Source organism: Haliotis cracherodii, unplaced genomic scaffold (genome assembly GCF_022045235.1).
Source record: "Haliotis cracherodii isolate W230 unplaced genomic scaffold, xgHalCrac1.p SCAF_5, whole genome shotgun sequence".
In the NCBI taxonomy this organism is placed as follows: domain Eukaryota; kingdom Metazoa; phylum Mollusca; class Gastropoda; order Lepetellida; family Haliotidae; genus Haliotis; species Haliotis cracherodii.
This window is the reverse complement of record NW_027266308.1, coordinates 42,794,015-42,818,682: the sequence shown is the minus strand read 5'-3', so window position 1 is coordinate 42,818,682 and position 24,668 is coordinate 42,794,015. Positions and strand designations below refer to the sequence as shown.

At 41.9% G+C, this 24,668-nt stretch overlaps 1 protein-coding gene across 1 annotated transcript in view; it reads left to right on the top strand.

Moving 5' to 3' along the window:
• Positions 1-24,668, top strand: part of LOC139442860 (fasciculation and elongation protein zeta-2-like) — a 78,449-nt gene that overhangs the window by 17,520 nt on the left and 36,261 nt on the right. Inside the window, exon 2 of the mRNA XM_071223763.1 lies at positions 15,820-15,928. Coding sequence (XP_071079864.1) covers positions 15,820-15,928 — 109 coding nt within the window. The remainder of the gene's footprint in view (positions 1-15,819; positions 15,929-24,668) is intronic.

Below are 24,668 nucleotides of genomic sequence, written 5' to 3'. Positions count from 1 at the left end.
TCTTTAGACTGTATAGGATGATACACGCTCACATTTCCCTGGAGTCTGTTTTAGGTTTATTCATACATCATGGCATATTACTATTCTAGACTTTAGACTACACTGTATCATGCTGTATACGATGATACATGCTCACATTTCCCTTGAGAGTGTTTAAAGTTTATATGTACATGACAAGGTATTCCCTTGCTTCTAGACCTGAGACTACACAGTTGACATGATCACATCTTCCTGGAGTGATATATGATATTCACATTACATGAGGGTAATAATCTTTTTGTCATATAATGTCATTCTAAAAATAATTGAAGTTCGAGGCACATTTTCTTTCACTGAGGTAACCTAGTGGTTAATGCATTTGCTCGTAACACCGAAGACCCGGTTTTGATTCCCTACATGAGTACAATGTGTGAAGCCAACTTCTGGTGTCCCCCAACCGTGATATTGCTGGAATATTACTAAAAGCGGTGTAAAACCATACTCACTCAATCTTTCACTAAGATTACTTCAGAAAATGTGTAAGAATACAAAGCCTGGGTAAGCCAGGCCATTATGATATAGTGCACTAATGATTTGCAGGCATGTTTGTTACTCACTCGTATCAGGAAGCCCCTGTCTAACTATTTGGGAATGTTATCAAATAGTTCATAGGGCAAGGCATGCTATTAATGTATGGAGGTTATAAAAAGTAGTTCCTTTCTACATGACCTCATTTGCATATATATTGAACTGTGATCATGTTGATACCAAGTTTATCGGCTTGGTTTATTGCATTGAATCGCTATGCATTATATTTGACAAAGCTTTATTTGAATTAGAGGTCAGGATGGTACATGGGCAGCCTACAGTCACACAGAGGAAGTAGTTTATGATCAGGGCTATTACCTTCTGCTGTCACTATTCCAGTCTTGCCGATGACTAGTACTAGTCCAGCCTTGTCATTCAGCATCACAACAATACATAGCAGGGTTAGACAATTGTATTTCCTCTATTCCACAAATAGATTTGCCATATTGAATGGTGAAAGTGGTAGTTCACAAAGAAATGTCGCTAGTCCTTCTTGAATTGTGATTGTCTAGCACTAGCTGACCTTTGTTAAAGTAGAACCTGTGGAGGATTTGATGAACCCACTGCAAATGTCAACTGTAAATGTGTATATCCAACAGCTCCTGTACATGTGGAATGTTCACCTGCATACTGATCTCCACCTCCCAGCCTCCTCCCATCCCTCATCTTAAGCTTCCCCTTCACTCCATCCCTCAACCCCTTCCTTCCTCATTCTTCCTTCCTTTCTTCTGTTCCTTCTATACCAGTACCTTTCCTTCCCCATCACTCCATCCCCCACCATGCTCACCCTTCCATCTTTTCTTCCGTTCCAGTCTCCTTCCTTTCCATCACTCCGTCCATCAACCCTTCCAGATCGGAATATGCCCCAGATGACACGATGATATCTTGAGTCTTAAGGTTGTTTATTCGCTTATATATTTGATAACAAGACATGTATGTGCACACACAGCCGCACTCTCAACCAGACGGACGACTAACTGACATTCCTAAAAAAACCTACTTCCCTTACATCACATTTAGTGATAAAATATCACATAGAACAACCAGATATATGTTACTTTGGTGACATTGAAGAGATCATGAGATCTCGTTATATCTTTGAAAAAACTTTTAACATGTAACACCTATATTCATCCCATCCTTCATCCCTGTCTCCTTCCTTCCAATCACTTCATCCATCAACCCGTTCCATACCTCCATCTTTCCCTTCATCCTTCCATCTGAATCCTCCACCTTCTCCATCACTCCATCCTTCAACCCCTCTCTACCTCCATCATTTCATCAGTCTCTCCCTTCCATCCCTACCTCCCTCGCTGCCTCACTTCACTCCTCCCATCCTTCCTTCCCCTCATCCCTTTCTCCCCTCCTTCCTTCCCCTCTCTACCTCCATCATTTCATCAGTCTCTCCCTTCCAACCCTACCTCCCTTACTGCCTCACTTCACTCCTCCCTTCACTCCTCCCCTCCTTCCTTCCCCTCATCCCTTTCTCCCCTCCTTCCTTCCCCTCTCTACCTCCATCATTTCATCAGTCTCTCCCTTCCATCCCTACCTCCCTTACTGCCTCACTTCACTCCTCCCTTCACTCCTCCCCTCCTTCCTTCCCCTCATCCCTTTCTCCCCTCCTTCCTTCCCCTCTCTACCTCCATCATTTCATCAGTCTCTCCCTTCCAACCCTACCTCCCTTACTGCCTCACTTCACTCCTCCCTTCACTCCTCCCCTCCTTCCTTCCCCTCATCCCTTTCTCCCCTCCTTCCTTCCCCTCTCTACCTCCATCATTTCATCAGTCTCTCCCTTCCATCCCTACCTCCCTCCCTGCCTCACTTCACTCCTCCCCTCCTTCCTTCCCCTCTCTACCTCCATCATTTCATCAGTCTCTCCCTTCCATCCCTACCTCCCTTACTGCCTCACTTCACTCCTCCCATCCTTCCTTCCCCTCATCCCTTTCTCCCCTCCTTCCTTCCCCTCTCTACCTCCATCATTTCATCAGTCTCTCCCTTCCATCCCTACCTCCCTTACTGCCTCACTTCACTCCTCCCCTCCTTCCTTCCCCTCTCTACCTCCATCATTTCATCAGTCTCTCCCTTCCAACCCTACCTCCCTCGCTGCCTCACTTCACTCCTCCCCTCCTTCCTTCCCCTCTCTACCTCCATCATTTCATCAGTCTCTCCCTTCCATCCCTACCTCCCTCGCTGCCTCACTTCACTCCTCCCATCCTTCCTTCCCCTCATCCCTTTCTCCCCTCCTTCCTTCCCCTCTCTACCTCCATCATTTCATCAGTCTCTCCCTTCCAACCCTACCTCCCTTACTGCCTCACTTCACTCCTCCCTTCACTCCTCCCCTCCTTCCTTCCCCTCTCTACCTCCATCATTTCATCAGTCTCTCCCTTCCAACCCTACCTCCCTTACTGCCTCACTTCACTCCTCCCTTCACTCCTCCCCTCCTTCCTTCCCCTCTCTACCTCCATCATTTCATCAGTCTCTCCCTTCCAACCCTACCTCCCTTACTGCCTCACTTCACTCCTCCCCTCCTTCCTTCCCCTCTCTACCTCCATCATTTCATCAGTCTCTCCCTTCCATCCCTACCTCCCTCGCTGCCTCACTTCACTCCTCCCATCCTTCCTACCCCTCAGACTGCCTCCGTGGTCTAGTGGTAGAGCGTCCGCCCGGAGAGCGGAAGGTCCGGGGTTCGATCCCCGACCGCACTATACCAAAAGACGTTATAAGATGGTACTTGTTGTTACCCTGTCTGGCACTCAGCATTTAGGGGCTAAAACAAGGACTGTGTCTGAGTGGGGTATTCGTGTTAAACTGCGCCATGGTATCTCAGTGTGCTAGCACTAAAAATCGGCATCAGTCCGGACTAGTACAAGCAGCCACACACACACGTGCATGCACGTCGCTTTATAAGTGCAATAATCTTGGATGCGACGTTAAACCCAATTTCACCTCACCTCCTTCCCCTCATCCCTTTCTCCCATCCTTCCTTCCCCTCCCTATCTTCCCTACACCACCTTCTTCCCTCACTGCCAAGAGATCAATACCACACAATAGATGGCATATGTGCTCCACTTCAAGCACTGTTGGTTTCCATCCCGACATGGGAATTAAGAAGTAGGTTTGAAATGGTCATGTTTAAATTACGCTGGATGAAGATTTTGATATTGTTAACTGATCTCCGCATGTCTCCATCATAGATTTCTTATTGATTCCTTGTTGAAGGTGGTAGGTTGAGTGGATCACACAACATTTGACCTTACACCTATGTCATGTGAAATGACAACATGCTACGCCAAATCGTACATGGTATATGTAAATGTAATTCTCATTTTAATGCCTATATGAAGTTCAATGTTGCCACAAATTCTTGCAATATGTACTTTCACAACTAGTCTCAAGCGTGAATCTATTAACATTTCTTTCCTTGCTTCTGATTTCCCCATTGTCTCCTCCATTCTCTCCTTGGCGTGACGAGCGAAGGCTTAAACCACTAGGCTCCCCGACCGCCCCTGTTACTGATGATAGCAATCACTTCATTGTCAGGTCCAGACTCATTTCTTTACAGGCTGCCATATGTATGGATTAATGCTGAGTGTGATGTTAAAGAACAAAAAGGAAAAAAAATATCATACACTTTTCTGGGAAAGCTTGCTACACAAAATATAGCCCTTATTATCAGGTGACACTGAACAAAACAACAAAGAATATTCAAATAAACATTTGTATTTCTTCTGATACGGAGAGAGTTCAAGGCCTAGTTTTTTTTTTAAGAATGCAGACTATCGGGGACTGTTACATATTTGCAGTTTTAGAAATTGACACTAGTCCTGTAATTCTTGCAAAACTGCCCAATAGTTAAGGTATCATAAGGACTAGTAGAAATTTGCCATTTTTAAGGGTTTTGCTATATGTTATCATTATAATTTGAATACATTACAACACGCAATACAAGGGAAAGGATCATTTGTTCAGCTGTCTGAGACAGCCATGTCTGTGCAGCCTTCTGTAGCACTATTGATCTGATAAGCGGGAAATGTATTTAATCTTTCATTGACAGACACTATCAGTAGGGCTGTTTATGGAGTCAGATCAGTCATTTACATGTACATGTATTCATGGAATATAGACATCGATCGTCTTACACAACATGGCCTGGAAGCATAAGATATATTGTCAATACCAATGCATGTTTGGTTCTTACATGATTTGCTCGTTACTTCTATTGATTAGCTAATTAGGAGATGAAAAACAAATAATGGAGATAAATAAATCGTGTCTTTTGATATCAAATATATCAACACAAGTTGATAAAAGTGGAAAAACTCTGAGGCTTGCTGAGGAGTTTTTCCACTTTTATCAACAAGTGTTGATATATTTGATATCAAAAGACACGAAGGTGAGATTTTATTTTTCATCCAACATCATTCTTCCACTTGGCTAATCCATTGCCCCCAAAAGACCCGTGAAGATCCGGGGTAGAATAGGTCTTCAGCAACCCATGTTTGCTATTAAAGGCAAGTATGCTTGTCGTAAGAGGCGACTAAGGGGATCGGGTGGTCAGGCTCGCTGACTTGGTTGATGTATGTCATCGATCCCAATTGCGTGGATTGATGCTTATGATGTCAATCACTGGATTGTCTAGTACAGACTCGATTATTTACAGACCGCTCTCATATAGCTGGAATATTGCTGAGTGCAGTGTTAAACAACAAACAAACCAAACATTGCCCAAAAATGTTTGATGTATGATGAATAGTTTGAGCTGATGTGCCCACTGTCTCCTGGGCTGTTCAGTTTGGTATTTGGATAAGAATATATTTCTTCAGTTTGTATAAAGTTTGGTTTTTAAGTTCTTTAAGCGCCAAACCCTGTCAATACTATTGTTTTTGTTTGTTTGTTTGTTGTTTAACGCCACACACAGCAGTATTCCAGCTATATGACAATACTATGCAGGTCAGAGGTTACGTGACAGTAACTGAAAACTGGCCAAAAATGTAATTTTACATCAGAAGTAGAGCCGGGTATCGCATAAGATCTTGTTTGATGATATACATATATCACAATATTGACACCACAACAAATAAACTGTTAACCTCTTACTTCATATATTTCACAACCCTTTTTCTGTTTGACGACTTATCAAACCCAAAATTTGCCCAAACTGAAGACTTAAATGGAGCAGGTGCATCAACTATTACCGCGTCCTTGTGTTCCTGCATGTGTTCCTGCATGTTTACAGGTGGTGCTGTGCTACTGCCTACTTAAAAACTGTTCAAGTACGGTCTGTTCCTAAGTATCGATGACGTCATAGTATTGGTGAATCATTATCATTACAGCTCTAATCACAAGTTTAAACACAACTAAGATGGGAAGGGATTCTGGGTGATAATTTCAAGTTCAGGTAGGGGACCTGTAACCAAAGTCAAGGTCAGAAGCAGCTAAAGTATAGGTCAGTTCCACAATTCAAACATCACATCATGATCTCTAGCAGAAATGCAAAGAAATGTCTGATACGAGTTAATTATGTATCAGTAATCACATCAGTGGAGCTCATACCTGTCCCTTTAACCACATTATGTCAGATGATATCAGTAAACTAGACATACATCTATGAAGGCTCTAAGATAACAACACTGCCAGAAGTAAGACTGTGAACATGGCTGCATGCTATACAGTGACATGTACCTCACAGACACATCTACATTGATTGGTGTCTATTTCAGTCTTTATGGCTGTCACCATGACATTGGAGGCGCAGATCACTTGTGTGCACATCCTCATCAATTAGCATGCTACTTACTATAGGCTGTTTCAGATTAGTCTTACATTAATGAATCTGTATAAATTATGGATTTAGATTAACACAGTGGACCAAAATAATTGGCTTGTATTTACTGAGGTGGAGCACAACTTTCCTGTTTTCAAACTTTTAGGGATGTTGTCTTGTTATATCTGCACACAGTCTTACAGTCCTAGGGCCTTTTATTTCATTGCTAAATCTTGGAGGGGCGGTTGGGTAGCCCAGTGGTTAAAGTGTTCGCTCGTCACGCCGAAGACCCAGGTTCAATTCCCGACATGGGTACAATGTGTGAAGCCCATTTCTGGTGTCCCCCACCGTGATATTGCTGGAATACTGCTAAAAGCGGCGTAAAATCAAACTCACTCACTCACTCACTCAAATCTTGCAACCTCTAAACTTAAAATCTAAGTTTGCAACTTTAGACACTTTTCCGAGTGTGTAACTTACAAATTGGGGTATAGTTATTGCTCCAACTATTGGTGCCTTGTGGTTGTCTATACGTTAATGGAAACACTCCAAAAACAAGTTGACATTAATACCATACTTTACTGTTGTTAGTTTTGATTGTTCTAAAACTGAAAACGTACACATGACCGCCAATGGTTTATACGTTGCCATTCGCTTAGAGTCAGAATATATTTCCTCAATTGTAATAAAAAGTATTTCTCGTAAATCTCCAATACGTTCTTAAGCAGTCATGTAAATTTGGGGAATGGCTGCTGTGTGGGATTTGACACTGTTGATAAGATCCAAGAAATCTGCTCTTATAGAAGGTAAGAATGCCCAGAATACTGTCACAATAGTGTTTTAACTAACACGATACTATTGCAGTGGATAAAATGCCATCAATAGTCACCCGAAATTACAAAGCCAAGAATCGTCAGCCATTTTGGATTTTTTTTTCTGCAGCACAGATCTAATTTCATGTTTGCTGTGTGTCTGTAACTCTTTTATGATTGATCAAAATCTGATCTGTGATGTTTTCATAAAGTGAGTGACACTGACTGATGGGAAGTGAATTATCTCAATCAACTGTCATGTCAAGAATAGTCTTACCTCTCCTGGGGAGATGAGCCATTTTCTCATTTTAGTAGACTTTGTTATGTGTGAACATTTTGTCTTGTTATATTTCCATGATTGTGTCAAAAGGTTCTTACAGTAGCCTAGTTGTCTTATGGTAGCCTAGTTGTCTCAGGGATTAGTTGTCCAGATTTGCATCACCATTACAGATTTTCATATCATGCACAGTGCCTATAAACTATGGATCTATCTATGGAACGTTTGCCTGTTTCAAGTGTGGCAAAGCTGTCTGTGCCAAAAACTTTCTACTAGCCCGAACATGGCTATAAGCATCATTTTCTTTTGATTTTGATGTTATTTGACTAATAGTACCTACTTATCACTAGACCTAACAGAATTGTGTACAAGATTCAGGCACTGGACTAGCAAACTACAAAGCCATTATCATTTTGTTTGTTGGATCACCCTGTCCATCCAAATGGGCAAGAAATGGTTAAAATTTACATTTATTTTTGGCACGCATTCAAAAATATTGAACTCCACAAATAAGATGCTCAATTTGACATTCATATTCTGTCAAATATTTCAGTTAGTTGCTATTTTCATAAAGAATCGATTATTTTCCTGTCGTTGAGCCGCAGGTTTTGTTCACGTCGTTTTGTGTAAGGACCTTGAAGTTGATTGGAAGGATGGGGTTATACAACAAGAAACATGCTGAATAACTCATGCCCAATCAGGATGTAGCACCCACACAATCAATGAACATTTAATGAACCTAACAGAAGTTCCCTTTTCTTTACAATATTTATACAACGTTTTACACAGCATTTATTCTATTTTAGCATTAAGTCTAAAAATTGATATGGACTTTTGGAGAACTAAGGGAACAGGACGACACAGACACGTGACATGAAATACTTCGGTCAGCTGTAGATAATCAAAGATTGTTAGGAAACACAGCAGAGATTTATCTAGACCTGCCAGATGCCTACCGGTACATACATTCCCAAGTCTGCAGCAAATGTCAGTAAAACTCCCCAAATTGGAATTAAGAGTTTCTCAATTTTTGTTATTAGAGTTAGAACTAATGTTGTGATATGGCTTGAGTATTACTGACTTAGTGCTTAGGAGATGAAATTTAATGTAGTCCCACTGTGGATGAAATACCTCTTATATTAATTTGGATCCGAGCGCCTTACAGCATGAGTGCTTTGACAACGATGCTCTCTTTGAACACGTAATGACACATATTTACAAAGATACGCTATCTTAGAATATTCCAAAAAGTGTCACAGTTAGTTGTAAATGTAACAAATATTACTGAAGTTCAAGATTAAAATACTCATAGTCTTGACTAGTTCAAAATAATGGTTTTAAACACAGTTTTTCAAAAGAAGTTGTCAAATAACCCTCCCAAATTATATGTTTTAATTTCAGCGCGACCAGTTGCATATTTGTACTGTTTGACCTCAACCAAGTCATTTCTAGGAAATCGTCGCTACTCGTCATTTCTAGGAAATCAAACATGACCTGTCCCATTGTGGGGGTGACAAGTTGTAGAAATAGTGAAAAAAATGCTTAAAATTATTTCTCCAACAAACTTTATTAAACAACCAGATTTCAGTTTTTTGAAGTTTTACTTATGTTGCAGTAAGTTTGAAATAATTCCCCAACAGTACTACATATTGCTCAGCATTAGAAATTGGCACTAGTTCTTAGTAGTGGGACGGTACACCGATGTATCGGTGGATCGCGATTACTTACTGCATGATACAGGTATTTATCCCAGTTGCACACTAAGTAAAAAATATTGATTCTTACCTTAAATAAAAAAAATTAATAACTGTTACACCGACCGCTAATTAGTAGTGAAAATTAGTCATGAAAACATAAATATTGTAAACTTTAAACATCAGTGTGCCAGGTATTTGGCTATCCTGTCTGTGACAAAGAATGTTACACACCACAGTGCACTTGCAAATATTGTGATACATATTGGCTCATGACCAAGGTATCCTGATACGCATTGGATCGTACAGTTTGTGTATCATCCTAGCCCAACTAGTTCTGTAGTCCTTGCCAAACTGCCCAATGGTGAAGGTATCATAAGGACTAGTAGAAATGGCCCTTTATAAAGGCTTCGATATGTTATCATGATGAGGCTTCAACCTGGCTGAACTTGAGAACCTGAACCTTGTGTCCATTACTTGTGGGTGTCCGTGGCGGCTAACATAGTTGTTTACTGTGACAGTGCCAGGGTTCACTCCAGCAATTTTCTGACATGGGCCCAATATCTGAACATTTTAAATATTCCAGAGGTACACCAACACCTGCCCATTCAGCACAATGCTAAAATGCTGCATTGTCTTTGAAAATGTGGGCCTTTTTTCAAATTTAGAGGCTAAAAGCACTAGGCACCCTAGAATTAACCTAGTCCTGCACCATGACCGTGGAATATATTTATTTTATGAAAAAAAAAATAATCTAGAAAGGCATACAAAAGCAAGTCTAGCCAGCCCTAGCTAGCTCTATTCCACACATGAAAGGGGCGGTCGGGTAGCCTAGTGGTTAAAGCGTTCGCTCGTCACGCCGAAGACCCGGGTTCGATTCCCGAAATGGGTACAATGTGTGAAGCCCATTTCCTGTGTCCCCTGTTGTGATATTGCTGGAATATTGCTAAAAGCAGCGTAAAACCATACTCACTAACTCAACACATGAAATCGGCATAGGGAAATTTTTATTTTATATTTAGAGTCAAGAAGGATATTGTATAATATAAGATTTCAGAGACTAAATGTTAGTCTAGAATTAACCCTGCACTGCCATTTACAAATTGCACAAACCCAGAGGACAATCTCGATCTGTAGTTATGTTTAATATCAACCTGATGATTACTGATTGAAATGAGCACACTGGCACAACCATTTCCTGTTGTAAACATACCAATATGATCACTAGTGTTTTTAGCCACAGAATGATGACAACACGAGTGAGACTACTCATGTTTGTGACTGATGATTGTGTGGCCTTCACACAGTGGTTAGTGTGTGTTTTACAGAATTGTGTGTGTTTTACTGAATTGTTCATCATGTTTGATAAGCTGTTCTGATACAATATTCTAATGGGTTAGTGTCAGTCATTGTTAAATGCATCAATACATAAGCTGTTGAAGGATCGATATTATCATACTCACATTTTTTGTGTGAAAATGCTTAATTAAAAAGAGGTATAAGTAGGAAAAAGGATACCTCTTTTTAAGCAATCAGAATCAAGCAATCTTCAAAATCATAGAATAACAATATTAACTCTGTATGTTAACAAAAATATTCTTCAACATTGATGGGTGATCCTTTATAGTTGTCCATCAATATATCTTAGGTTATCATAGCTGTGAGTGGGCAGGTCTACATGGAGGTTATATAGTGTGAATCATTCCATGCTTTTGTCGCATTGATGGCGTCATCCATTGATCAGATTCCCGCTGACATCATGGAGCAGTAGGTGCACATGGTATTCCTCGGGGACCAGTTGGTTCAGACTTCACTGCACTCATATATATATATATACTGTGGAATCAGAAAGCAGTAATGATTTTCTTTACTTCTGCGTATCTTGTTGACTTAGGAGTTGCTTGGATAGCATCAGATGTATGTACGGATATCTTTCCCTGGAATCATGTTCTGATGTCATCGTTCTATTGATTTGTTGTAATTGTGACAGAATTAGGCTGATGTTTTTAGGAAAGTTTATTCTGTATTTTTAATCACATCACATGTGGAAGATTGTCCATATTGTTCTGAAGTATTCATTGTCGCCATTTCTGTGGATTGGTCATATCTGTTTCGACCTGCAACTTTTGAATTGCTATCTATTGGATCTACTTGAATATTGATTGGAGTTGTTGAAATGCAGAAGTGTGGCCATAGTTCTGAACCTAGACTTGATCAGCTCTGTGCTAAGCTTAACCTCTCAGCATGGTGGTTCATTGTGGTCATGCTGACATCTTTCCTGCTTACAAGTAGACATTTGTACAATGAAACACTGTTGTGTTGAAACTTACGTTTGTCTCGGAATAAAATCACGGTCTCTGCGTAATCCTTCTTTATTCAGAATTTTTGGTTGTGTCGAACCTCGTATAATTAAAGTATTAACACAGGTCCCTTCGACTTCGACACAATCGTGTTTGATTGCAGCTGCATATTGGTTCTGAAGTATCAAGATATATATAGATTTATAAAAAATTAGTTATTCTATGTATGTATAGATAAAACAATTCAAGCTTGACCTGTAATTAATCAGCTAAATATGAACTAGGCTAATCCATTAAATGTTTAAAATTGAATTTTGTGCCCTCCTATTGTCCTTATAAACCATGGTAATCTTGATAAATGTAAATGTTTCTGTGGCAGTGAATTATTAACTTAGTCTTGATATTCATAAATCATTTCATTCGTGACCAACTCGCGTTAATTCCGGGACAAGCCGAATAGCGTCTCGTGCCCCTCTCATGGCCATTTTTGCGACCGGGTACCATCTTAGCGCAAACGGGCATACCTTAAACAATTGTCAACTCATTGCGTAATGGTTCATATATATTTCCCCATATATTATATATATTTCAGATGCAATTTAAAGCACGTCGGGACATCAGAATTATACAGTATGATTGAACTGTATGATTGAACACATTTAACTGTGTCTTGGGTATATTTTTATATGCAAGACACATGTAAAGTCAAAAAATTATTTCTGAGGGATTCTTTGACGAAGTACTTGAAATCATACACGCATTCTGATTGGTTTGTCGTATTTTCGAACACAACATTCATCGATAGGGGTACAAGTCTTCTTGTAGGTTACGGAAAGAGGCGAGTGGTGATGAATGAAGATCACTTTTGGGGGGCCATATTTGGATTAGCAGAGGCATTTACCAAAAACATCTTATCCTTTCAATATGATTTTTGTTGCACTTTTACAGGTAGTTAGGTTAAAGATGAACCTTGTGAGCTTTGAAATGGTTTTATGTAAATTTTAAATTCAGACAACCTATGATTTAAAATACACATCTTTCTAACATTTGAGTGGTCAGAGTTCTGGTGTTTTCAGTTCTATTGCCAATGTACAACAGTTTTGTGGAGAAAGGAGTGATGGGTTAGCCTTGTGGTTAGAGTATTGGCTTGTCAAACTGAAGACATAGGAGTGATTTCCCACAGGGATGTACATTTTCATCTGCTTGCATTTTTTGTCATGATAAGTTTAATTAGGCATATATTCATTCAGTTTATAAGTTACTTGAGAAATAATATTTAAAGAATTATCAGGGATTTATCTAGACCTGCTGGGAGGACGATATTCAGCAAATGTCATTAAAAGGTCACAGATTGGAAATATAAATTTCCCAATTCATTTATATAACTAAAAACTAATTTTATTGCATTGTAGAGTTAACCTTCAATGATAACAAGACCACTAAATAGGAATAGGTTTTAATACTTAGCTTTGTGTTATTGCATTGAATGCAATGTCAAATTACAATGTTGAAACACATCTGAATTTAGGAAAATATAAACTTTTATATGTAAAAAAGGTCCCAATTTTGAGCAAAATAGCTATTTTCTGTTTCGAGATTGCCTGCCTGGAGTTTTTAGTTTTGAATCCTTAGATAAATCTCTGATTTTTTTCAAAAACAATATTTAAGTCATGTCTGTATTTAGTGGAGGTAATGTATTGTGATATTGTAAAAGATGGCATGCTTGAGAAGGACCTATGTAATAAGAAATAATATACACTGAATATTTCCCCTTTTGTACCTATGTGAAAACTGCACGTTATTGTAGGGCGACTGAGTAATATCGACTGATGAACACAGTCCATCAGGTTATCATGGTGTCACTAGCCAGAGGCCAGCCATTAGCTTGGTGACTAATTAAGTAAATACACTGAGTTGTAAGGACTTGCAGGCTCTGGTGGCAGCTCCTTTTAAGGACTTGCAGGCTCTGGTGGCAGCTCCTTGTAAGGACTTGCAGGCTCTGGTGGCAGCTCCTTTTAAGGACTTGCAGGCTCTGGCGGCAGCTCCTTGTAAGGACTTGCAGGCTCTGGCGGCAGCTCCTTGTAAGGACTTGCAGGCTCTGGTGGCAGCTCCTTGTAAAGACTTGCAGGCTCTGGTGGCAGCTCCTTGTAAGGACTTGCAGGCTCTGGTGGCAGCTCCTTGTAAGAACTTGCAGGCTCTGGTGGCAGCTCCTTGTAAGGACTTGCAGGCTCTGGTGGAAGCTCCTTGGCATCAATGGTGGCTCCAGTCAGCTGCTGTCCTTGTGCTTGATACCACATGGATTAGGCTGCACTATCAAAGGATTCGTGACATTAGCAGGTGCTTGCCGTGTTTCATGATGTAAGACTTTGATGTTTATGTGAGACATGCTGTCGTGTACTGTTGATAAGTAATTATGGTAATGGTTTGGGCAAGAGGAGAGTATAGGAGGTATTTAAGTGCCACGGATCTGAGTCTTTGGATGAAGTAGTGTTTGATATTCATGGAAGGTCTATTTGTGATGACAGTTTCCGCTGGCTGACTCATAGGCAGGATGGAAATAAGTCTTGGAAAAATAAAACATTTTTCAGATAGTTTGTGTTAACGGTTTATGGACTAACAATATTTGATAGACCTGTATTAAATAATAATAATAATAATAATAATAATAATGATAATAATAATAATAATCTTGATGATGATGATGATAATTGTCCATTTGTATGGCGCTTTTTCCATGCTGAATATCATGCTCAAAGTGCATTATTACCTCGGTCAATGGATCCGTGTCCATCAGCTTCCCAGGGAATAAACCCAAGCTGCCTGTGAGGCATTAGAAGGTTAACAGCAACATTCCCATCTCATCCTACTGGGTACCCATTCACTGATGAGTGACCAGAGGCTCCTTTCAAACAAAGTCACTTGCTCAAAGAGACATCACATGTGTCACATGTGCTTCAGTGTGTAGCAAGACCGAAGCCCTAGAAACTTTTAGTAGTCAAGCTGCCGACCACAGTCACCCATCCAGTTGTTTAGCTTCACCTGATTTGTGACCTGGGCCCTGTTCCACAAAGCCATCTTAGCGTTCAGGTGATCGTAACTCCCATACTTTAACACTGGCTTACGATAGTCGTAGCGCTAAGATCGCTTTGTGGAACAGTGCCTTGTGCACAGGACGCTGTGCCAGCACAATATGACATGTATTGTTTGTCGGATATTTATTCCTGTTGCACCTTTCTTGGTTAGACTAGATCACCCCACCACATGCTTGTAACAAGAGGCAACTGAAAGTGCTTACAATGTATTCATGATTTCAACCACTGGTTTGCCTGTACCAGACTTAACTACCTGGAATATTGTTGACTGTGGTGAAAAACATTTCCTTTTTGCATTATCGATGTCGCCTAGCAGGGGAAAAGAACAGAATGCTTTAACAGAATCAACAACCGGAAAGCAGATTGAACAGTTCAGTTCCCGGGCCATGTTCAGCAATAGTAGTGCTTTGATTGTCGTATCCACCAGTTAACAGTCATAGCACTAAGCTCGGCCCAGGGCCCATTCCACAAAACAATTTTTGCACTGTGACTACCATAAGTCAATGTTAAAGTATGGGGTTTATGATCATCTTTGCGCTAAGATTGTTCTGTGGAACAGGGCCCTGGGCCCCATTCCTCAAAACAATCTTAGCACTACGATGATCGTAAGCCTATGTTAAAGTATAGGACTTACGATCACCTTAGTGCTAAGATCATTCTGTGGAACAGGGCCCTGCTCACTAAATGTTGATACAAAAGTAACACAGGACACAAGTTTAAGACAAAATTCAGATGCTCTCAGGCCTGCTCATGAATTCAACAGAATTGAATATGTATCATGCTCTGTCTTTCATGGAGGAACACGAAGCAGGTAGTTTGGGTGTGTGTGACACGGTCTTGTACTTCATTCATTGCAGGAAATGACACATTGATGAATATGGAAGTCATTAACTTGAGGTAATTTGTCTGGCAAGTTCCTGTAAGTGAGCCAAATACTATTAAGAAAGAATGAAAATGAAAATCGATTTCCCTTGTAAGTGGATTCATTTTGACCAGCTACAACTTTCAATTGGCCCAGGGATTTGAGGACATTATACAGATTCTTTACACTTAGGAAGCACTTAAAAAAGAAAGATCGGTAAGCTGTCTTGAGTCATTGTGAAGGCTCATATGGCTAGCACATGAAATGAACAACCTGTCTCAAAGATCTTTGCTTTGAATGTTTTCAGTGACTTTCCACGCCTGTCTTGTCGTAGGTTGAGGTGACATTTGACACTATACCTGTGCTTGTTTGATACAAGATTTATCTCATGCACTTGCTTATGTGACTTTATCGTATGTTGTTTGGTCTGAAACGTGTGTTATCTTTCCAGAATGTGGTGGACTATAACAGGGAATTTTGGCAACATCCTTCCTATTGACTGGTCGAAGACATACACAAGGCAGCTGCACACCAGAGTTCTCAACCTGGGGGAGAAAAGGGTAAGTGCAAGAACGTTTTACCAGATAGACAACTATGTGGCATGATTACACCAGTTTTTGGCCAAGTCTGGTTCCTTTGAGCTCAGAACCTTTATTCACCTTGCTGTTAGTTCTTTGTGTTTTTACGTGCGATGATATTTCAGTTTCTTTTAAGTGTTTTTTCCACAAACTTGGCTTGGGAGGAAAGTAATCATTGTAGATGTGAGTGTCCTTTAGAAATAGCACTGCTATGTCTCTGGGCATAGGTGTCCAGTTCCTGCAACACTCAGCATCATCCTATAGGATCTCGGCCAGCACTGGAAGGAAACCATACGCGAACAGGGGTGGTCGGGTAGCCTAGTGGTTAAAGCGTTCACTCGTCACGCTGAAGGCCTGGGTTCGATTCCCGACATGGGTACAATGTGTGAAGCCCATTTCTGGTGTCCCCCTCCGTGATATTGCTGGAATATTGTTAAAAGCAGCGTAAAACCCCATATTGAAACAAGTTTCATGTATGTGACTATCACATGACACAATGCAGCCTGGCAGCGGTTATCAACATTAAATAGATACTAGTTCAAACTGTTTTAGTTGGCTTTTCAGACATGAGAATTTTCCTCGGATTCCGGGATTTTTTCCTTTCAGAATGATGTCAAATGCACTTATTTTAATTCTTGTTTTTAAAACTTTCTTTGTGGGGGGGGGGGGGGGTGACAAACCCAAACCCAAACCCAAACCCCACTAGATTGGAGATGTTCCTCCTAAAACCAGTTTGGCTGTTCTCATGTCTGGCTTCTGGCTTCAAATCAAAATGTACAAATAATTTCTGTTAGGCACCAAATAAGTTTTAAAAATGGAATGTTATGCGGACTACATGTGGTAAGATATATCATTACATGATTTACAATGAATTCATGCAATATCGCTACTCTATGGACACCCGAAGTATCTGTAAGTAGTGGTATAAGCCAGGTGGACACAACTGGTTTCTTCAAGTTTCTGTGCCCTTTGCTGCCAGGAACTTCAGGATGCTGATTTGAATCCCACCTGGCACTGTTCATCATCCCTGGTTTGTCAGAGCCATTCCTTATGTTTGTGGGTTTCAACAAAGTGGCAAATGTCTCGCACCTGTGTCACGTTTTTTTTTCTCTATCATTACCCTGACATGCTGTGATATGAATAAAATACTGAAGGTGGTTTTACACTCACTCTCTCTCTCACTCACTACTCACTCACTCACTCACTCACTCACTCACTCACTCACTCACTCACTCACTCACTCACTCACTCACTCACACACACACACTCACTCACTCACTCACTCACACACACACACACACACACACTCACTCACTCACTCACTCACTCACTCACTCACTCACACACACACTCACTCACTCACTCACTCACACACACACACACTCACTCACTCACTCACTCACTCACTCACTCACTCACTCACTCACACACACACACACACACACTCACTCACTCACTCACTCACTCACTCACTCACTCACTCACTCACACACTCACTCACTCACTCACTCACTCACTCACTCACTCACTCACTCACTCACTCACTCACTCACTCACACACTCACTCACACACACACTCACTCACTCACTCACTCACACACACACTCACTCACTCACTCACTCACTCACTCACTCACTCACACACACACACACACACACACACACACACACACACACACACACACACACACACACACACACACACACACACACACACACACACACACACACACTACTGATCACGGATCTTCAGAAGGTAACTATTCATAGTCCGTCTTTTGAAGAGTTCACAGAAATAGTCCATGAAAATGTTTATCCGGTTCTATGTGGACACCTGAGGCAAGAGGCTGGCCTTTTCTCTGAACCCTGGAGATAAAAAATAAGATGATTAGAGCAACAGAATGTAGTAATTCAAGGCATCTCCTCAGAAAATGATCAACACCATTCTTGCTGATGGAGGGACGCAGTGATTGTTGACGATAAGAAATACAATGATCTTTTCACAAGTATGGTAATTCCAGGCCCCTACTCCTCACAGCATTATGGCAGTATTATGGCCACCTTCTGGCTCAAAGATTGTATGAGATACGAAATAAGATGATTCTCACACCAGAGTGCAATATTTCCAGCCATGCCCTTCTTTATGAAGCCAGTGCTACCATTATGACCTGAAGCGAAGCCAGGAGGTAGACTAACACTTAGTGAATGAAAAAATGTCTTTAAATATTTTTTACTTTTTTCTTTGAAAGAACCTTTCCTCTTCTGTTTTCATATGTGGAATCAAGCAAACAAGACTTGGTTAGTTTGATCTAGACTTGCTAAGGCTTTTATTAAAAAAAATATCTAAAAAATATAAATTCCACAGTCATGGCGCAGGACTAGCCAGGTGGCTGTGGTGCATGTTGTCTGTACACACGAGGAGTAGCCAGGTGACCTTCCACCGGCAGCTGTGGTACATGTTGTCTGTCCACATGAGGAATAACCAGGGGACCTTCCACCAGCGGCAGTGGTACATGTTGTCTGTACACAAGGAGTAGCCAGGCGACCTTCCAACGGCAGCTGTGGTACATGTTGTCTGTACACGAGGAGTAGCCAGGCGACCTTCCAACGGCAGCTGTGGTACATGTTGTCTGTACACACGAGGAGTAGCCAGGGGACCTTCCACCAGCAGCTGTGGTGCATGTTGTCTGTACACACGAGGAGTAGCCAGGGGACCTTCCTCCGGCAGCTGTGGTGCATGTTGTCTGTCCACATGAGGAGTAGCCAGGGGACCTTCCACCGGCAGCTGTGGTGCATGTTGTCTGTACACATGAGGAGTAGCCAGGGGACCTTCCACCGGCAGCTGTGGTACATGTTGTCTGTCCACATGAGGAGTAGCCAGGGGACCTTCCACCGGCAGCTGTGGTGCATGTTGTCTGTACACACGAGGAGTAGCCAGGGGACCTTCCACCGGCGGCAGTGGTGCATGTTGTCTGTCCACATGAGGAGTAGCCAGGCGACCTTCCACCGGCGGCAGTGGTGCATGTTGTCTGTCCACATGAGGAGTAGCCAGGGGACCTTCCACCGGCAGCTGTGGTGCATGTTGTCTGTCCACATGAGGAGTAGCCAGGGGACCTTCCACCGGCAGCTGTGGTGCATGTTGTCTGTACACAAGGAGTAGCCAGGCGACCTTCCAACGGCAGCTGTGGTGCATGTTGTTTGTACACAAGGAGTAGCCAGGGGACCTTCCACCGGCGGCAGTGGTACATGTTGTCTGTACATGAGGAGTAGCCAGGCGACCTTCCACCGGCGGCAGTGGTACATGTTGTCTGTACACACGAGGAGTAGCCAGGGGACCTTCCACCGGCGGCAGTGGTGCATGTTGTCTGTACACACGAGGAGTAGCCAGGGGACCTTCCACCGGCAGCTGTGGTGCATGTTGTCTGTCCACATGAGGAGTAGCCAGGGGACCTTCCACCGGCAGCTGTGGTGCATGTTGTCTGTACACACGAGGAGTAGCCAGGCGACCTTCCACCAGCGGCAGTGGTGCATGTTGTCTGTCCACATGAGGAGTAGCCAGGCGACCTTCCACCGGCGGCAGTGGTGCATGTTGTCTGTACACATGAGGAGTAGCCAGGGGACCTTCCACCGGCAGCTGTGGTGCATGTTGTCTGTCCACATGAGGAGTAGCCAGGGGACCTTCCACCGGCAGCTGTGGTGCATGTTGTATGTCCACATGAGGAGTAGCCAGGGGACCTTCCACCGGCAGCTGTGGTGCATGTTGTCTGTACACACGAGGAGTAGCCAGGGGACCTTCCACCAGCAGCTGTGGTGCATGTTGTCTGTACACACGAGGAGTAGCCAGGGGACCTTCCACCGGCGGCAGTGGTGCATGTTGTCTGTCCACATGAGGAGTAGCCAGGGGACCTTCCACCAGCAGCTGTGGTGCATGTTGTCTGTACACGAGGAGTAGCCAGGGGACCTTCCACCGGCAACTGTGGTGCATGTTGTCTGTCCACACGAGGAGTAGCCAGGGGACCTTCCACCGGCAGCTGTGGTGCATGTTGTCTGTACACACGAGGAGTAGCCAGGGGACCTTCCACCAGCGGCAGTGGTGCCTGTTGTCTGTCCACACGAGGAGTAGCCAGGGGACCTTCCACCGGCGGCAGTGGTGCATGTTGTCTGTCCACATGACAGTCCTCCCGTCCCTACCCCTTAATGGAAGTGTTCACCTCTGGTATTTAGTCGCTCCTCCTCCCATTATCAGCTACCAGTGTCAAGATCCATAGCTTTGTATGAACTAATGTCTCGTAGAGCTGCCGCCCATTTTAAGGAATAGCTTCCTTTTAATGGTAGTCTGGTCTACTTTCCACTTGAGACTTCCGTTTACAGCTTTGCGTATTTCCATTCAAATGTGTGTGTCTGTGTGGAAGTGTAGGGTTCTTAGCTGAATGTATAGACAATCTGTTCAAGTGTAATATGTTCCAGTGTTACATGTCTATCTGTGGCCGAGTGTTCTCTCTGAACAGTCTTCTTGGTAGTTTTCAGAAATCGTTGATGCCATTTTAATTTGAGGTTGCAGTGATGCTGGTATCTGTGTTGAGCAACATTTGAGTCAGAGGGTTAGCATGTAAGAGGACCATCAATAACCTGCTCAGTCAGTGTCAACGCATTAACTGGTGATGTATTGTCCACAGATATTTCAATAGACACTTCGCAGCACATTCTTTCCATTAACCTATGTACATTAAGTGAAATCTCTCCTTTTCAAATTTATTTTTGGACGTTCCTATTTCAGGAGAGATATTTCAAATAGAAAGTCGTAATTACCAACATGGAACATATATCAAAGAGTGTGGATTAGATAGCAATATTGGTTATTGATCATGTGGAACATGGTATTCCTGCAGATGTCCTACCTCTTTCACATCACTGCCATAAGTCCTGTATTTTGGCCTATAGTGTCCTCACACTACAGGGGTGGTCGGGTAGCCTAGTGGTTAAGGCTTCCACTTGTCATGCCGAAGACCCAGGTTCGATTCCCCACATGGGTACAATGTGTGAAGCCCATTTCTGGTGTCCCTGCGTGATATTGCTGGAATATTGCTAAAAGTGGGGTAAAACCATAATCACTCACTCACTCATCACACTACAAAAATCTTTAGATTTCAACAAATTGGAATAATGACAAAGTTCATTGGGTCCTCAACTAAATGCAACTCTGGAAACCACAATATCCAGCAATATCATGGCGGGGGACACCAGAAATGGGCTTCACACATTGTACCCATGTCGGGAATCGAACCTGGGTCTTCGGCGTGACGACGAACGCTTTAACCGCTAGGCTACCCAACCGCCCCTCACAAGGACTGTGTGTTCACATATAAGTACAGTATTGTTTGAATGACTGATCAAAACCAGCCATTTTATCTAATAACTTATTCAAATCTCATTTCCTGACTTGCTTTCATTAAGTTTAAAATTACAAGCCCACAACAATGGATGCTTTTGTCATAGCATGTTTCAATGTGTCTTTTTTTTGTTGTTAAAAATGACTTTAATTCCCATTTGTATTTTCCTCTAATTCTATATCACCTAAAAGCCAATTTGAAATTGGACCTGTCTCTAATGACTGAGTTCAGATGCTGGAACTCCACTGCCGATGATTACCCAAATAGCTACAAATATAACTTGCATGTTGGGGGATATAAAATTCAACCAGAATTTCTCCCCTGAGAAGCGTGATTACATGACACATTGTCTGCATGCTGAATGGGCTCCTTGGTCTTTGATTATCATAATGAATGTGGATAGTATCAATGCGATACCTAAGGGTGGACCACGTCCCTGGCTGTTGACATTCATCTGTTGCTGATAATTACTGCCCCCAGGGTAAAAGCTTTGGCAGAAGCAGTGATGGCATTTGTGCCAAATATTGACAGGCAAACTCCAGCTTAAATGAAACTTAGCCATCCAGAAAATATAAGCACATATTTTGTTCCATGACTCCTGCATGGGGAATATATGGTTTGATACTGGTTTAGGGTGGAACCTGTGAATGTGAGACATAGGGATTCATTTGTTAAAAGTTAAGTTTATATCCTACTCAAAAAAGGTTAAAGAACACTGTCATTTTTGTTTGTTTGTTTGTTGTTTCACACCACACTCGGCAATATTTGAGCTATATGATGGTGGTCTGTGAATAATCGCGTCTGGACCCGGCAATCCAGTGATTGACAACATGAGCATCGATCCACACAATTGGCATCAATGACATGCATCAACCAAGTCAGCGAGCCTGACCACCCGATCCCGTTAGTTGCCTCTTACGACAAGCATAGTCGTCTTTTACGGCAAGCATGGGTTGCTGAAGACCTTTTCTACCCCGGATCTTCACGGGTCTAATCTGTCATGCCATGACATGACTGATTAACTACAGAGGAATCAGGTGCTCTTTAACTTATTTTGAGTAGTATGTATTAGGATACTGTATGTTAGATCATGTGAACCAATCCGATCTCAACATTCTGACATGGAGGTAAGATATTGATCTTTGTTCATGCTATCAACAACTAGTTTGGTAAATACAGACTTAATCATTCACAAGCCACTGTGATATAGCTGGTGTATTGCTGTGAGGAGCAAAACAACATTAACTCACTCTCTCCCAATACAATTTGTCCCATTTACAAGAAAGAACAAACAATTGGAAGTTTAAGAAAAGGCAAACGAAAGGACAGACATGAAGAAACGGCCATGTCCCCGAGATGCCGCATCAGCACATTGAAGGAGTAGACAATGGGCAGCATGACACTGGCATAAAGCCCACTTCGCTGCCATGCTACGAGAATTCAAATTGATTTGCAGAAAAAGAAATCTAACCTTTCTGGGGCCTGGTCTTCCGTCTTGATTTGCAACTATGTACTGTTGATCTCAGTCTTGGTGAAGGCGTCTTTGTGTTTGTAGGAGAAAGCTTGGTTGACTCACAGCAGCATTGTAGAGCAACTTACCAGGGCACTTAAAATAGAAATATGAAATATGAAAAGCGCTGATGAAGCTTGCAGCTTAGAGAAAAGCGTTGACTGTTTTATTGAATAGCTTTAATGATTATTTCTGGACGCAGGAATGTAATGGGATGATCAGAGACCTGCATTCTGGAGTGATTCTCCTTCATGTTCTTACATTCGAATTCTGGTTCGCCCCGATTTTGTTTCCAGGTTTGTCAGTGTCGTACCCGTGCTCGTGGGTTTCACCAAATTGGTAAACGTCTGAGACCTGCATCACTTTGGGCTTTCCTCACATTAAATTGACATGCCGTGATATAACTCAGTTAATGTTAACAGTAGTGTTTAATCCAACTCAGTCACTCACTCATGCTCTTACATGGTTGAAGTTGACTTAATAACTGTTGCCAGGTTAGTTTTTGATAATGTTTTTGTTGAGAAATATCAGTTTGTTGGAAAAGAAAATTTGGTCAGTGTGTTTTTATGAATGTGGAATATAAAATCGAGGATTGTAGATTTTAAACTGCTAAAATGCCGAGTTAGTTTTTGATACCATTTATGTTCAGAGATACCAGTTTGTTTAAAAAGAAATTTTAATGAATGTGAGGATTGTAGATTTTAAACTGCTAAAATATCTGTCTCTCATGTGTTGACATGTTGTTTGTAAATTGTAGTAATATTGAATAAGAAAAAAAAAGAATTGTAGGCTGTAGACGGAGTAGATGATGTCTTAGACTATCAAGTTCTGACATCCAATGATAAACAGTTCTAGGTCATTAGAACAAATGAATGTCTAGGCCATGTTCAGGTAATCATATTGCCATCCCAGTGGATGATGTTAGAAGTGGTTCTGAGAGTATTTCACCATTTACTATCACTAGTTCGGGAGGAGAAACCTTCACGATTTGTGTCTGTCCCTGTAAATCATGTTATCATGACATTTCCGCAGCTCTCCATCAGAGATTGTTTCAGCACCAGCCAAGTAGTGCCTCTTTCATCACGTACAGACTAAACTCTTCCAGTTCTTTTCCATTTCATTCATAAAGCATGAACCGAGCTTACACCCAACAAATGTATCAGTTTCGGCAATCTCCGAATAGCTCTTTGTTCAAAAGATATTTCAGGAAGCAGAAAGCTGATCTCTCTTGAAGACAATCTACCTGTGGTATTATACGCCAAGATGAAAGCTGGCCTTTGTCACGCTGACCACCTTGAGGTGGAGTTCCTTCTTAGTGTTCAGTGGAACCGTCTTGAGGTGGAGTTCCATGAGGTGGAGTGCCTTGATGTGTTAGAGGTATCAGCTTTTGGTGGAGGGCACAAGCTTGCAGGGCACATGCTTGCAGGGATGTGGGTCGGAATGGGTGAAATGTGAGGTACTTGTATTATTGATGGCATGAGAGAATGCTCTGACATGGAGATGTGAGTATTTGTGGTGCCAGGTTGACTTCCATCTACTGGCACTGCTGAGGAATGTTTCACTAACAAGACGCACCATCATGATATAGCTAGAAACAAATGGCATTAGGACAGAGGATTTCATGATCTTTAGGAAATACTGGATAACAATTATTCCAAGCCCAAGATCAGCTGTGCTATATGTGTAGGATAAAACATGCCGGAGGGTTTTTATGAGATGTAAAACATGAATCTAAAGAATAAAAACAAGGGACATTATCCCGAGGATGAGGGTTTTAAATCTAAAAGCAACCCGAGGGGAAGTGTTATATCTAACTTGTAGA